Genomic DNA, 16,425 nt, shown 5'->3' on the forward strand with positions numbered 1-16,425 from the left:
GCGAATACAGTGAGCAGCCCTAGGGTCCGAGTGACGGTGTCGGAAGTGACCATAGTGTAAGTGTTTTAGCTTGAATTATCAGAGCATATAACTTGTGCAACTGAAACTGAGAACAGAAAGAGAGCAACTGTGTGCCAGTGTGATTATACAGATATTAGTGTTAGTTAAGAAATCTTAGGGTACACACTACTAGCAGTGTATTTATTTACTTACTACCCAAACACACATTACAGTATTTACCTAAAACAATGCATTTACATTTTATAAACTTTTCTGTACCAATGAGCGAGTTCCTTAAGGGTATATGCCTTCTTGCTCCCATGTAATCAGTGCCTACGAATCAAAGGAAGACTTCCCATTGTTCTCATGTGGACAAAGTTTTCTGTTATCAGTTATTATTGTACATGCAAACTATACGATATGTGGCTCTTTCAACAATAACAACGTTGTGCTTTCCCAACTTTGAAGTGGGATAGTCTCCTTGTTGGAAAAAAAGACCAGAATTTACTAATCCTTTGGAATGCTTCTGGAATAAACCAAAACTTGGACATGGACATCTCGTAAAATTTTTACTATCGGTTGCAAATACTTTATTTGTGCCACTTAAAGTGTCGCATACAGATCTCCAAAACAAGAACCATTTGTGTTCTATGTGAAGCAGAGGGAGCAAAACTCAGCAGTATCTTTTACCTTTGACGTGATATCCACTAATGGTTAACTGTAACATGTAGGATTGGGAAAAGCCTGTCTATGTGAACGTCAGGGCACAACTGTGCTGTATTCCCTGACACACTCACCTTGTCTACCATCTCAAAGATCGTACATACCTGCTGGTTCCCCCTCCATGCTGGTGGTACGCGAGGCAGGTTCGCCTCCCTCTTGAGCCATTGACGACAGCTCGTTGGCTTGACGAATCAGACTCACACGGTAGAAATAGTTCCGCCAGAACGTCTCCTCGTTGATCCTACGGACAGATGTACAGCTTTTATTTCTATACTAATACCTTATGCAGATGCTACAAGCAAGGCTTTACCTTCACGAGAACAACAGAGAATGAAAGGTTTCAAAACAGAGGAGTACAGACATCAGAGTGTAAATGATGAAAAGATAATGATGTCAAAGATAATACTATGTAGGGATTTATGCCCTGTACAATGAGAAATTGTAGCAGAACTTCATGTTATGCAAAGATCTTCTTCAGCTTCTTGACTAGTAATTCTTCATCTTAGCATTTTTTCACTGGGGCAAGGTTGGCATGTCACTTCTTTGTGGTCTATTGTATCATGTGGATTAAGATTCTGGAGCCCTTGGCCAATGTTTGTGGTATCCAACCACCTCAATTTAGACCATCTTTGTTGTCTTTGACCTTTGACAGAGAGATAAAACAGATAAAATAATCAGGTGGAGCTTTTAAGTCATGACTGTACCAACAAAGTCTCCATTCCGGCATTTTCTCATCGACTGGAGCCACGCTTGATAACTGTCTGACGGTTGTGCAACTGATATGGTAGTCCAGAGAAATTTCCAATATTCTTCACAATTTCATTTTCCATAACATGGAACTAGTCTCACGAGTGTGCTTTATATCTCTTTGATTTTAGGTGAGTAGACATTTTTTCTACACCATCCCTCAACCATATTACCGACTGTCCACTCCAGCAGGTCAGGTGTAGGACTGAACAAGCCTCTTCAATAATCTCTTGCCCTCCTAGTGGTGAGAATTATTATGGTTTCTTCAAGAAACTGAAGTGAGATGAGAAAAGAAATCCCTTCATTTCTCCAGAATTAGCAATCACAAGACTTTGAAAAAACAGGAGGGAAAAGAGAATAGAAGAAAACTGGTCTAGTCCAAAGTCAAAAGTGAGAGAGCAGATTCATCCCTGAAATTGTTAATAACTAGAGCCCGGATTTCCATGCAAATGTATGTTTTTAAATAAACTGGTTACACTTCTCAAACTTTGCAAATATTCATTTTATGGCTTAACAATTCCAAATAACCTTTCTTTTTCCCTGCATGTTTGCATGTTTTAGCCTTTTTAGGAGAAAATTCGTGCATAATGCATATTCTGAAGATTTTGGATTCAATAGCGAATATTTGGATGTTTAATATGCATAGTATGACTTTTCTTCTGACTTTTTCACCGGGCGAGTTGGCCGTGCGCGTAGAGCCGCGCGGCTCTTAGCTTGCATCCGGGAGATAGTAGGTTCGAATCCCACTATCGGCAGCCTTGAAAATGGTTTTCCGTGGTTTCCCATTTTCACACCAGGCAAATGCTGGGGCTGTACCTTAATTAAGGCCACGGCCGCTTCCTTCCAACTCCTAGGCCTTTCCTATCCAATTGTCGCCATAAGACCTATCTGTGTCGGCGCGACGTAAAGCCCCTAGCAAGAAAAAGAAATCTTCTGACTTTGGCGCATACATAATGTTAACTTGCATGATGCTGCCTTTTATGAATGCTTGTGTGCAGAATTTAGGACCATATTTCCACGTTGTATAGGATGTCTATTAATGAGAGACGGAGAGAATGTATTAGTGGAATCCTATATTACAACCAAAGTTAGTACGTACGATAGAGGACCTATAATTCCATTAACCAAGCACTTTCTTGTCTGTTACTGGAGTAAACATTGATGTAAGTCAGAAGTCCCCACATCGATCTCTAATTCTTAGGAATAAGGTGTCCCAGTTGTACATTGCTATAAATTAAATCTTAAATTGTGCATTACTCATTGACGGCTCATTTGTTAGTCTATGTTAGACGAACAAAATATTTCTGTGATGCCGTGTTACTGAGATAGCAGCTTACAAACCTTGGTTTTGTACTGAACCCTCTTCCGTTATCCTGGAATTTCCTACCCAGAATTCTCACTCGTCACACGTCTTTGTTATCGCAGCAGGCAATCGTTACCAGTTATTGAGGACATTCAAAAGTGTCTAAAATCATCGCATGGTGAAGTAGCTGCAGCAGCTAGAGATAGGTCGAACAACGTAATCCGTTCAAATCCTGACTTTGAATTTGTCAAATATAAGACTCATTGTGGTAAAAATGCAAAAGACGTACAATTTGACCTAACTTTGTCCCAAATGCCTTTATTTAAGTACTCGCCTGTCACTTATTGTGATATAGAAAGATCATTTTCTGTGTTTAAGAACATGTTGACAGATAAGCGGATGAGCTTAAATCAAGACAATTTGGAGAAATTACGGTAGTACAGTAGTCGTACAATATTTCAAAAGGAACTGAATTTTGATAGTGCATATTTTCCAGTTTATTGAGCATGTTTTGGCATATGATAGTGCATGAATGCATGCATATTTTGAGATTTGATAGTGCATGGAATTCCGGGCTCTAGTAATAACTAGAAGGATCAGGCACAAGTACTTACACAGGAGACATACACCATACCTCACGAGTTACAAAACTGTCGACGGAGGTTGAGGAGTAGAGTGAAGCAGATACTCACACTTTAGGTACCAGCTCAAAGCGCATCTTCTCCAGGTTAGGATCCTCAGCCAGGGTAGCCATGGCGATAGGGTAAGAGACTTCGTAATCGAACTGGAAGTCCACTCCTGCAGGTGGGCTGCGCACAAAGTTTCGTCTGTCCTGTTAACGTAAAGCACACTTTCATTAAACACCTCCTGCAGCTCGCTGAACACTGTACACATACAGCTACACCGACAAAGGTATGACTAGATTTCTTAATAATAATAATAATAATAATAATAATAATAATAATACACTTAAGAAAATGGAAATTGCAGCAACATCACGAAGGCATTGGTTGTTTGTGTTGATTTTCAAGATATGGAACGATGCCATGTAGATATGTAAAAGATCAAAGTTTCAGACCCATTGGATTGTTGCTACTGGTTTCCCCACGTGATTGGTTGCGCAGGAATCAACTCCAGTATACGGACTCTGGTGTAGCGTAGTTGACTTGCAGTCTGTGCAGTGAAGTGTTCCCCGTCAAACATGCCTCGACGACAGAGAAGAGCATGCTATCAACAACTGTCGCTGTTTGAGAGGGCTCGAATAATTGGGCTGTGTGAGGCTGGATTGTCGCTAAGGACTGTCACTGCACGTGTTGGCCGACAGGCAGCTACGGTACAACATGTATGGCAGCAGTGGTCAAATGAAGGTACCCACACTCTTAGACCTGGCACAGGCCCAGCGCGACAGACAAGTGTGAGAGAGGATCGCCACATCATTCGGATGGCCCGGATGGAACCCCATGCAACAGCAGCGCAAATTCGAGCAGCTGTGGCACCCCACGTTACACAACAAACAGTTGGTAATCGCCTGCGTGCAGCTGGCTTACGAGCCCGTGTCCCTGCAGAAGGTGTTCCATTGACCCCACAACAGCGACGTGTAAGGCTGGCCTGGTGCCGAGAAAGATCGACGTGGGTCGACGAATGGCGTAGGGTCATCTTTGGTGATGAATCGTGCTTCTGTCTTGCCCGCAGTGATCGCCGGAATCGTGTGCACCGACGTACCGGGGAGAGGGGCCGCCCAGATCTTATTGTCGAGAGGCACACAGAGCCAACACCAAGCATTATGGTCTCCGGAGCTAATGGCTTTAATGTGAAATCACAATTAGTGCTTGTTGAGGGCACTATGACTGCTTGACAGTACGTTGATAGGGTACTCAATCCAGTGGTTGTCCCTATGATGGTGAACATTGCTAATGGGATGTTTCAGCAGGACAATGCCCGGGTTCACACTGCACGCATCTCCAGAGAAGCTCTCCATGACATCACAACCTTAGAATGGCCCGCCAGATCCCCGGACCTCAGTCCTATTGAGCATGTGTGGGGCATGATGAGTCGACAACTGGCCAACCGTCCTCAGCCACCCACAACTCTAACAACTGACCCGTGCAGTGCAGCAAACATGGGCCACGGCAAAAACTGTGATAAATATGTGACATCACTCGCATACTCTGCTCAATCTACTCAATCACTACTGATCTGCATTTAGGGCAGTTGCCCAGGTAGCAGATTCCCTATCTGCTTTCCTAGCCTTTTCTTAAATGAATGCAAATAAATTGGAAATTTATTGAACATCTCCCTTGGTAAGTTACGGTATTCCAAACCCCAACTCCCCTTCCTGTAAACGAATATTTGCCCCAATTTGTCCTCTTGAATTCCAACTTGATCTTCATATTGTTATCTTTCCTACTTTTAAAGACTACTAATGCCATTCCACGCCATCTCTCCTTTGACAGCTCTTCTCCTTTCTCCCAAGTCTTCCCAGCCCAAACTTTGCAACATTTTTGTAACGCTACTCTTTTGTTGGAAATCACCCAAAACAAATCGAGCTGCTTTTTTTTGGATTTTTTTTTTCCAGTTCGTGAATCAAGTAATCCTGGTGAGGGTCCCATACACTGGAACCATACTCTAGTTGGGGTCTTAGCAGAGACTTATATGCCCTCTCCTTTACATCCTTACTACAACTCCTAAATACCCTCATACCATCTACCTTTTATTTACAATCATATTTATGTGATTACCCCAATGAAGATCATTCGTTATATTACCACCTAGGTACTTACATGATCCCCAAAAGGAACTTTCACCGCATCAATGCAGTTATTAAAATTGAAAGGACTCTTCCTCTTTGTGAAACTCACAACCTGACCTTTAACCTCGTTTATCATCATATTATTGCCTGCTGTCCATCTCCCAACATTATCGAGGTCGTTTTACAGTTGCTCACAATCTTTTAACTTACTTATTAATCTATACAAAATGACATCATCTGCACAAAGCCTTATCTCCCATTCCACTTCTTTACTCGTATCATTCGTATATATAAGAAAAGAAAGGTCCAATAATACTGCCTTGAAGTATTCCCCTCTTGATGATTACAGGGTCAGATAATGATCCCCATTCTCTGCACGACATCGGAGGTGGGATAGTCCGTACGTATCGCACCAACAATCTGGCCGCGATCTAGAGTCTTACCCATCCTGTGCTCACCTGTTACTCACACGGCTAGTACGAGGTCTCACATCACAGTGCTGTACACGCGTGCACAGAACTGGTGTCCTGATATAAACAAAGAATGAGCTCTCCCCATCTCACTTCACAGACTGTTGTGACCGAAATGGGCACAGTGATGTATGCATAGCAATACACACACTCTGCCTTCTGCACTACCCGTTAACTCCCTTCTCCTCCAGCTCGGTACTTGAGTGGCCTTCAACACTACCCCCTCAATCTCTCCCTTCCTTTTTATTACTGGAGTGGGGCAGTATTGATTGTTTTTACCGGGACACCATTTTTGTGTATGTGTGTACCACGATGCACCATTACCTTGGCCGGGCCAAACACAGCGCCATTTTGCCAAAACGGCAGCTACCTCTAACAAAATTGCTCATTAGTGTAGTACATAAGAGCATTAAGACGTTATATATACTCACCGTGGACAAGGTCAGGCACTCTTCTTTCAGACTTTCCTCGTTAGGACAACCCACCCAGGGTGGTACGGCAGCATCAGAACCCTTGCCCTGTTTCTCCTTGATGAAGGCTTCTTGCTCCTTATTAAACTCTCCCAACAGGCTCTGCAACACACAAATACACGCACCCAGTTAAATTAGCAAATTAATGCAATTTCCTGACAGGAAGGCCGGTCTATTCTACGGAAGGCATGGAAATCAATTAAGAGTACATGATAGAGAAAAAATAAAAATGTAACCAGGACATTCAAGAGTGGTAAGGTAGCTGTGATTATTGTTTGAGGAGGAAGTACAAGAAAACAGTCACATCCTCTTAATGCCAACCATAAGAGGAATAAATTAAAATATGTTAAAGGAATATTACATTATGTGCAAGTAAATGAGGTTGCTTTGAACGAAGCTGAGGTGAAATACGGGGTGCCTCAGGGTTCTCTCCTCGACCCCTTTCTTTCTCTGATTTAGACTAGTATATACACACAAATACTGCTACAAATACCGTTACTTTTATATACATTCAGATGGCTCCACTTTCATGAAGTAGTTTAAAACAACTCTAGACGAAATACTGTTGTCATCAGGACACACGTTGGAAGAAGCTAAATCTCTGTTTAAAACAAACGACTTTCTCCTCAGTAAGGTAAAATCAAAACGTAATTTTTACCTTAAAAATCAAAGGAATAGATTAAAATATGTTATTGACTTTTTATGCAAGGATTTTAACGTCGCATCGGCTGAAATACGTTTTTGGGGACGATGGTGTAAGAAAGGAATTTCCTGGGGGATATTAATAATAATAATAATAATAATAATAATAATAATAATAATAATAATAATACAGAAACCAATACATTTCAAATGGAAGTTTTATTATTTTTACCTTCGTAAAAATATAAATGTATCTATTTATGATAACGAGTACGAGTACCCCTCCCTCCCGGGTGATATCCCCTTACCCCCACCTTATCTACGTCACTGGACTCAGAAGTGATCGTGGCCTTAATTAAGGTACGTTTGCCTGCTGTGAAAACGGAAAACCATCTTCAGAGTCGCCGATGGAGGAATTCGAACCCACCATCTCCTGAACGCAAGCTACACGGCGCGAACCACGCAGCTAACTCGCTCGGTATGAAGTAATTACATCGTATGTACTGTACGTTCAACATGTTCAATTCTCGAAGTACATTTGGTACGATGTAATACTTTGAACATTAATAATAATAATAATAATAATAATAATAATAATAATAATAATAATAATAATAATAATGTTATTGGATTTACGTCCCACTAACTAATTTTACAATATTCGGAGACGCTGAGGTGCCGGAATTTTGTCCGCAGGAATTATTTTTACGTGCCAGTAGATCTACCGGCAAGAGGCTGACGTATTTGAGCACCTTCACATATCTCCGGACTGAGCCAGGATCGAATCTGCTAAGTTGAGGTCAAAAGGCCGACCGACGCTCTGTCACCTAAGTGTCCCAGCCCGGATCTCATAACTACATACTGCACATGGAGCTACATATATGATGACGAGTGTTGTTTAAAGGAACCTGGCAGCTGTCATCGGCCCCTAATGGTACGAGGTGCAACGAAATGAAACGATAATTAAAACTTAAAAATGTATCCAATGACTAGAAGCTAAAACGAATGATCATTAATTCAAAAGAATTAGTGAATCAGATTCATAACGCCGTATTTTCTGGGATGATGCTTGTCCGAAGGGGTCCAAAATGCACGCCACCGGCCCCTCATTATAGTACTAATCACAGGTGACGAAGAACCATTATGTTTCTCCTATAGTAGTACTAATCACAGGTAACGAAGAACCATGATGTTTCTCCTATAGTAGTACTAATCACAGGTAACGAAGAACCATTATGTTTCTCCTATAGCAGTACTAATCACAGGTAACGAAGAACCATGATGTTTCTCCTATAGCAGTACTAATCACAGGTAACGAAGAACCATTATGTTTCTCCTATAGCAGTACTAATCACAGGTAACGAAGAACCATGATGTTTCTCCTATAGCAGTACTAATCACAGGTAACGAAGAACCATTATGTTTCTCCTATAGCAGTACTAATCACAGGTGACGAAGAACCATGATGTTTCTCCTATAGCAGTACTAATCACAGGTAACGAAGAACCATTATGTTTCTCCTATAGCAGTACTAATCACAGGTAACGAAGAACCATGATGTTTCTCCTATAGCAGTACTAATCACAGGTAACGAAGAACCATTATGTTTCTCCTATAGCAGTACTAATCACAGGTAACGAAGAACCATGATGTTTCTCCTATAGTAGTACTAATCACAGGTAACGAAGAACCATGATGTTTCTCCTATAGCAGTACTAATCACAGGCAACACAGACCCATGGTGTTCTTCATATAATGGTACTACTCCCACAGTAATCCTCCCCCGATGATACCAATCACAGATCCAGCTGGAGGCAGTAGCGGTACGAGTTCCTCAGGTAGTAGTGATTATTGCTTTAAGAGGGAGCACAACCACGCAAATGTAGTAGTACTAATCGCGAGTAAAGTCGACCCACGGTGTTCATCGCGTGATGGTCCTAATCATACATTGTCTCCTGGTTCCGAAAGTATCATCCCTTGGTCATTTGCCTTTTACGACAGGCAGGAGATACCGTGGGTGTATTCTTCATCTTCGCGCCAACCCTCCCCCCCCCCCCCCTAACGATCCGAGACATCGAAGTACCGGACATAGAAAGACAAGAGCCACGAAGGGCGTGAAAATTAAAGACTGCTTACGTCTCGAATGCTCTAACACTGTCGGGGACGGAAGAGAACAAGAGTTGACCAAGGGAGGTCGGACAGGATAGATGAAAGTGAGGAATCTGGCACAAGGAAGTGAAAGAAATGCCTTAGATAAGGGCCCCGTGGTTACCAACTCACGCTCCCAAGTTGAGAGTCCCAGGGGCCCCTTTCAGTCACCTCCTACGACAGGCAGGGGATACCGTGAGTGTTATTCTACCGCCCCCTACCCACAAGTGTTGCTATGTCTACTGAAGGTTTTGCCAAAATGATAGCGAATTATAGCTCTAGATATTAAGGCTCATGTTATTTTGCAGTAAACTGCGTGAGAGGTACTGCAACATATTATTATGTCACACAATCTTGTTAGCGGGTCGCGACTCTCCCTATTGGGATCAGCAGAGGTCTCCAAGTGTCAAGTTGTTGAAATAGCGGATTAAGTCTTCAGCATTCAATTTATGGCAGTGTCGACCAATAAAACTATGAGCTATGGTGTGGGGAGCCTGTTTACTACCCTCCCACCAAACAGTATGTGCTTCACCCCGACCGTGTTATGAAGTGGCACTAACTAAAGTTTCGGGGGGTGGGTGGGGGTGGGGGGGAAATTATCACAATAACCTTTTTGCCAAAGATTCACAATAAAACTGATTTTTTAAAAGTAATAAAATTCCTCAAAGATATCGAAATAGTTAACATTTTGCAGACGAAAACTTTCATTTTCGTTAGAATAAAGTAGATTAGATTAACACTGATGTTAACTTGAAATTATTATACAGTAAAATCTGTCCTGAGCGGAAACCCAAGGGACCAGACATTTTTTCGCTGTATACAGGATTCCGGTTCATAAGTTGCTTTACGTTGCATCGACACAGATAGGTCTTACGGCGACGATGGTATAGGAAAAGGCTAGGAATGGGAAGGAAGCGGCCGTGGCCTTAAGGTACAGCCCCAGAATTTGTCTGGCGTGAAAATGGAGAAACCACGGATAACCGTCTTCAGGGCTGCCGACAGTGGGGTTCGAACCCACTATCTCCCGAATGCAAGCTCACAGCTGCGCGCCCCTAAGCGCACGGCCAACTCGCTCGGTCGGTCGGGAATTAAAACACTAGCCCAAAAATATTTCGTTGGGTTGCAGTGTCTGCGTGTTCCTAATTTTATATCTCCTACTTCAATAGTTCATGAAAGTAATACCTTTTGTTAACATTTTAAGGCTTACGAATCCCTTCGTTCATAATGTTTGTAATTTTGAGTGATTTTTTTTATTTCAGCGTTTTAACCACTGTATCCCGATTTACTAGCACGTTAAATAACTTCTGCTGGACGAAATTCCGGCACTTGGGCGTCTCCGAAAACAGTAAAAGTGGGACGTAAAAACCATATTACTATCATACTTATCTGAGGTTCCATTTTTACAACAGTACGTCCGAACAGCAAGCAAATGCTGGAATGCTCATCCTAGTCCACAAATTAAAAGCGGAGAATTGTCTTATACACTGCCATTTGCTTATAGCTCATTCCATGTTAAGAAAACAGTATTGCTCTTATGGCAACAACGTTGCCATATCGAACGGCCCTGCTCAACAGCATCACGGGAAAACCTTGGCATATACGAGGGGGGGATCAAAATAATATAAACGGGTTTTTATTTTTATCTAAATTTATTTACTGAAAAACACAATGCAATTACAATTTATTTTTCCACACAGTTCCCTGCTTTGGAAATACAGTTGTCCGAGTGTATGGGTAGCTTTTTGATGCCCTCGTCGTAAAAAGAACAGGGTCGTGTCATCAGCCAGTTACGCACGAAGTTTTCCACATTCTCGTTATCTTCCAATCGTTGCCCTCCTAGGGCTTCTTTAAGCGGTCCGAACACATGGAAATCGCAGGGCGATAAGTCCGGGCTGTAAGGAGGATGATCAAGTGTAGTCCAGTGCATTTCCTGTAATTTGGAGACAGTATGGGGCTGCGCATTGTCGTGGAGGAGGATGACCTGTCGAATCGGATGGTCTCGTCTTTTGCGGCGATATGCAACTCTCGCCTTGTTCATCAGCTCGCAGTAGTAAGCAGCATTCGTCGCTCATGCAAACAAATCAATCAGCAATAATATTTTTAACCGCTCGAATGTTTTCGTCTGTGATGCTGGTCCGAGGACGGCGGTCTGTTGCTGATTTTCCACACGTTCTCATCCTTCCTTGAACTTTTTGTGCCAGGCAAACACACGCGTCCTTCACAATGTTTGATCACCGAACTGCGCAGTCAATCTCTGGCAAATTTCCGCCGCTGTAACAACCTTCACGAGCAAGAAATTTTATAATTATGCGTTGCGCAATGGAGGGGTGCACCTGTTGCTCCGACATCGTGAGCGTTACTGACGAAAAAGCGCAAAGTATCTAACAGCACGCTCTTCTCACTCCTATTGGTCCGGCCTAAGCATAGCAGAAGCGCGGGGCCAGTCCTACCAACTGCTGATGTTCAGGAACAAAAATCCCGTTTATATTTGGTCGACCTTCGTATATTGGTGAAACTCGGTATATTACGTTCAAAATAATTAGAGAATGTAGAGAGTAAGCTGCAATTTTTTTTTTTTTTTTGAAATCTAGGGTAATGTAGGGCGAGAGGAGGGTTTATTTCGGTTTTTACAGGAACGCTGATACACTACTGCACATACAAAACCTCAGTATTGACGTTTAAGGCAAACTGGGAGAAAATGATGATGATGATGATGCTTGTTTAAAGGGGCCTAACATCGAGGTGATCGGCCCCTAATGGTACGAAATGAAATTACAAAAAAATTCAAATTCATCCATTGACCAAAATAAAATAAAAAAATGTCATGAAGAATGAATGGCTGGACATGGACCCTACAAACAAACAAACAAACAAACAAAAACAGTGGATCAGACTCAAAAAGAAGGTAGTTAGAGTATTACTGACCAAGGGACCATTTATAAAGCACAATGATGCTTGATGTCTGAAGGGGTGCTAAATTCACGTCTAAGGCCCCACAGAATGGTACATGTCGCGAGTAAAGTAGAACCATGGTATTTGTCATTTTGGGGTACTGATCAAAAGTAGCGAAGACTCACGGTGGTCCACACAAGATGGTACTACGAACAAGTATTGCAATTCGTACAGGGAACGCAGACCTATGGTGTTTCTCACACAATGGCGCCACTCATAGCCAACGCAAACCGGTAAGGTTCCTCACCTAGGCGGACTAGTCACGGGCGCCGGTATTCCCGTGGTGTTCCTCACATAGTGGGTACCAATCACGGGCAACGCTGACCCACGGTGCCGCTCATATAGCGGTACAACTCACAGGCTACGCCCAGACCCGCGGGTACTGGAATCCACCAGGCCAGGCTTTTTACTGCAACTAACCACAAACCTATTTCGTACCAATTTAGTGATACTATTCGCAAGTACATGCAACCCACGGCGTTCCCCGCATGATGGTACGAATCAAGAGTAGGTTCATGGTTCTAATTCAATCATCCCTTGGTCGCCCCTTGTAGTCGCCTGTTACGACAGGCAGGGGATACCGCGGGTGTATTCTACATGTGCGTCCCCCACCCGCAGGGGGTGGGAGAAAATAGACAACAGATAATTTGTATAGGCTCGGGGTGGGGGATGCAGTTAATTGTATTTAATAAATTTTCCCAGACAACGCCGGGTACTACTGTGCCGTCATATCGCCCCACAAAAAAATGGAAATTAAATGCGCTTGTCGAAAAGTGGTAAAACTGTGGCAAAAATAAAATGCGCTTAACCCTCTACTGCATGAATTATTTTTCGTTTCCGTTTGGTGAAGAAAATTTCAAGCTTTAATGTTCAACATACGCTCAGTGGTTTAGATATACCAGCAATTCTTAACTGTACCTAATAGCTTAACACTCGTATGGGATGTGGATTGCCATATTGGAATATATATACGATTTTCCACGATGTTACGCTAAGCTTTTAACATTCAAAGACCGAACATTATTGCCTACTGGCCATGGGTACGTATTGCAGGGCGCAAGTATACTTGCAACAGTATGCAGTACTGTAGGGAGATCAGAAGAATGCACATGCCCGGTGTGGCACGGGGCGAAGGGGTTTTCACCAGCAGAGCCAGTGATGCAATGGTTACCATAGTAACTCCGCTACTACCCAGGTGACTTTATATTATCTTCTACTGGCAACTCTTCGCTCCTGTCAGTTGTAATCCAGCGAACTGTAAAGTGTGAGTCAATGTTTTCGTGTAGCACATAAAAGCAGATAAGACCCGATCTGTCTGGGCAGAACAGGAAGTTCGAGCTTGTAGGCCACATTCCTCATTCTTGCATTCTTCTCATCTCTACACAGTAGAGGGTTAAGAAACAACAGCCTAATAGCAAAACCAAGCACAGATAGAAATCACAGCGAATTTCTGTATCAGTACAAGTCATGCCGTGATGTATCTTTGCACACTATAGACTAGTATCAAAATATTCAGTAACAACTGTTGTGCAGTTCAACAGTGATAAGCAGCCGGGTACTCACAGCGTAACGGATTGCACGTACCAGAGCAACTCAGAAGGAAAATTAGGGAAGGCAACAAACCGATGGCTGTTCCCGCCATTGTTCCTCCTCCCTGCGAATGTATTTATTATTTAAGTAGTTATTTTAATAACTCATTGGCATAAACATGCCTCATCCATTTTTTTCCTTTCGTAACACAATATAAAGTACATCATAATATTCCTTAATCACGAGGAATGATGAGAGTTTACGAGGGGGTGTGTTCGCTACAGTACTTGTAGGTACATAAGAGCAGTACTGTTTTCTTAACTTGGTACGAGCTGTAGCAGCAAGCATCCGAAAACAAGACACACACATAACTCGGTTTCTCCCGTTGCGCTGACCAACACACTGAGCGACCTATGATGTCACCGCCATTCGCGGCAGTGCATTTAGGTGTGCGCTTCGCTTTACTGTTTGTGGACTACGTATGGTTACCTGCATTAGGGTTTGAACCATATTCTGCTCACTCGATTCATCTATTTTTAGTCCATTAGAGCCAGCAATATGCGGCGGGACGTGGAATTAGCGAGAACGTTTGTTAATGGTGAAAGGGAAAAATGATATCGTGAATGTTGACAGATTTATTATTATTGACACAGATTATAATTATATTCACTGTACAATACAATTAAACATTTGAGCAGGAATGGATATTGATGCAGACTTAAAATTGTTTTTAAAAGTGTGTAAACCGAGCGAGTTGGCCGTGCGGTTAGGGGTGCGCAGGTTTGAACCTCCATTCGGTAGATATTAGGTTTGAATTCCACTGTCGGCAGCCCTGAAAATAGTTTTTCGCGGTTCCCCATTTTGACACCAGGAAAATGTACCCTAATTAAGGCCACGGCTGTTTCCTATCCCATCGTCGTCGTAAGACCTATCTGTGTCGGTGCGATGTAAAACAACTTGTTAAAACAGTTTTTAACAATTTTGCTTGCCTGCAGGCTGTATTTTTTCTCGCAGCCATGTCACACACTTTCTCTGTTAGTGCTCGAGATTTTTACTTGTTGGTCCATATACACTGACTGACAGAGCAAATGCAACACCAAGAAGGAGTGGTTCGAAAGGGATGAAAGTTGGGGGAAAAACAGAGACGGCACGGACGAATAATTGATGTTTATTTCAAACCGATATGCAGGTTACACAATGCGCACGGCATCGACTCAGTAGGATGTAGGACCACCGCGAGCGGCGATGCACGCAGAAACACGTCGAGATACAGAGTCAATAAGAGTGCGGATGGTGTCCTGAGGGATGGTTCTCCATTCTCTGTCAACCATTTGCCACAGTTGGTCGTCCGTACGAGGCTGGGGCAGAGTTTGCAAACGGCGTCCAATGAGATCCCACACGTGTTCGATTGGTGAGAGATCCGGAGAGTACGCTGGCCACGGAAGCATCTGTACACCTCGTAGAGCCTGTTGGGAGATGCGAGCAGTGTGTGGGCGGGCATTATCCTGCTGAAACAGAGCATTGGGCAGCCCCTGAAGGTACGGGAGTGCCACAGGCCGCAGCACATGCTGCACGTAGCGGTGGGCATTTAACGTGCCTTGAATACGCACTAGAGGTGACGTGGAATCATACGCAATAGCGCCCCAAACCATGATGCCGCGTTGTCTAGCGGTAGGGCGCTCCACAGTTACTGCCGGATTTGACCTTTCTCCACGCCGACGCCACACTCGTCTGCGGTGACTATCACTGACAGAACAGAAGCGTGACTCATCGGAGAACACGACGTTCCGCCATTCCCTCATCCAAGTCACTCTAGCCCGGCACCATGCCAGGCGTGCACGTCTATGCTGTGGAGTCAATGGTAGTCTTCTGAGCGGACGCCGGGAGTGCAGGCCTCCTTCAACCAATCGACGGGAAATTGTTCTGGTCGATATTGGAACAGCCAGGGTGTCTTGCACATGCTGAAGAATGGCGGTTGACGTGGGGTGCGGGGCTGCCACCGCTTGGCGGCGGATGCGCCGATCCTCGCGTGCTGACGTCACTCGGGCTGCGCCTGGACCCTTCGCACGTGCCACATGTCCCTGCGCCAACCATCTTCGCCACAGGCGCTGCACCGTGGACACATCCCTATGGGTATCGGCTGCGATTTGACGAAGCAACCAACCTGCCCTTCTCAGCCCGATCACCATACCCCTCGTAAAGTCGTCTGTCTGCTGGAAATGCCTCCGTTGACGGCGGCCTGGCATTCTTAGCTATACACGTGTCCTGTGGCACACGACAACACGTTCTACAATGACTGTCGGCTGAGAAATCACGGTACGAAGTGGGCCATTCGCCAACGCCGTGTCCCATTTATCGTTCGCTACGTGCGCAGCACAGCGGCGCATTTCACATCATGAACATACCTCAGTGACGTCAGTCTACCCTGCAATTGGCATAAAGTTCTGACCACTCCTTCTTGGTGTTGCATTTGCTCTGTCAGTCAGTGTATTTCAATGCTGTATCCGGCGTTTTGAATCCTTCATTGTGTAATAGTTTCACGCCATCTACATCAATTACGTTTCCTACCACATTGAAATCTCCTGTCCACAATCAAGCAAGAAGCCTACAGGGAATGGTTTGATTATCAAAAAACGCCGCAACTTACACAAAATAAGCAGATTCACTAAAAAAACATTTCCAGATAAAGGA

At 43.6% G+C, this 16,425-nt stretch overlaps 1 protein-coding gene across 2 annotated transcripts in view; it reads right to left on the reverse strand.

Moving 5' to 3' along the window:
• Positions 1–16,425, reverse strand: part of Sap47 (Synapse-associated protein 47kD) — a 421,114-nt gene that overhangs the window by 41,294 nt on the left and 363,395 nt on the right. For both annotated transcript variants that reach the window (XM_067156911.2, XM_067156910.2), the window contains exons 5-7: positions 6,424–6,564; positions 3,466–3,605; positions 828–964 (exon numbers count right to left, since the gene is read on the reverse strand). In XM_067156911.2, the coding sequence (XP_067013012.1) occupies positions 828–964; positions 3,466–3,605; positions 6,424–6,564 (418 nt within the window). The remainder of the gene's footprint in view (positions 1–827; positions 965–3,465; positions 3,606–6,423; positions 6,565–16,425) is intronic.

The sequence above is a fragment of the Anabrus simplex genome, chromosome 13, assembly GCF_040414725.1.
Source record: "Anabrus simplex isolate iqAnaSimp1 chromosome 13, ASM4041472v1, whole genome shotgun sequence".
NCBI classification, from domain to species: domain Eukaryota; kingdom Metazoa; phylum Arthropoda; class Insecta; order Orthoptera; family Tettigoniidae; genus Anabrus; species Anabrus simplex.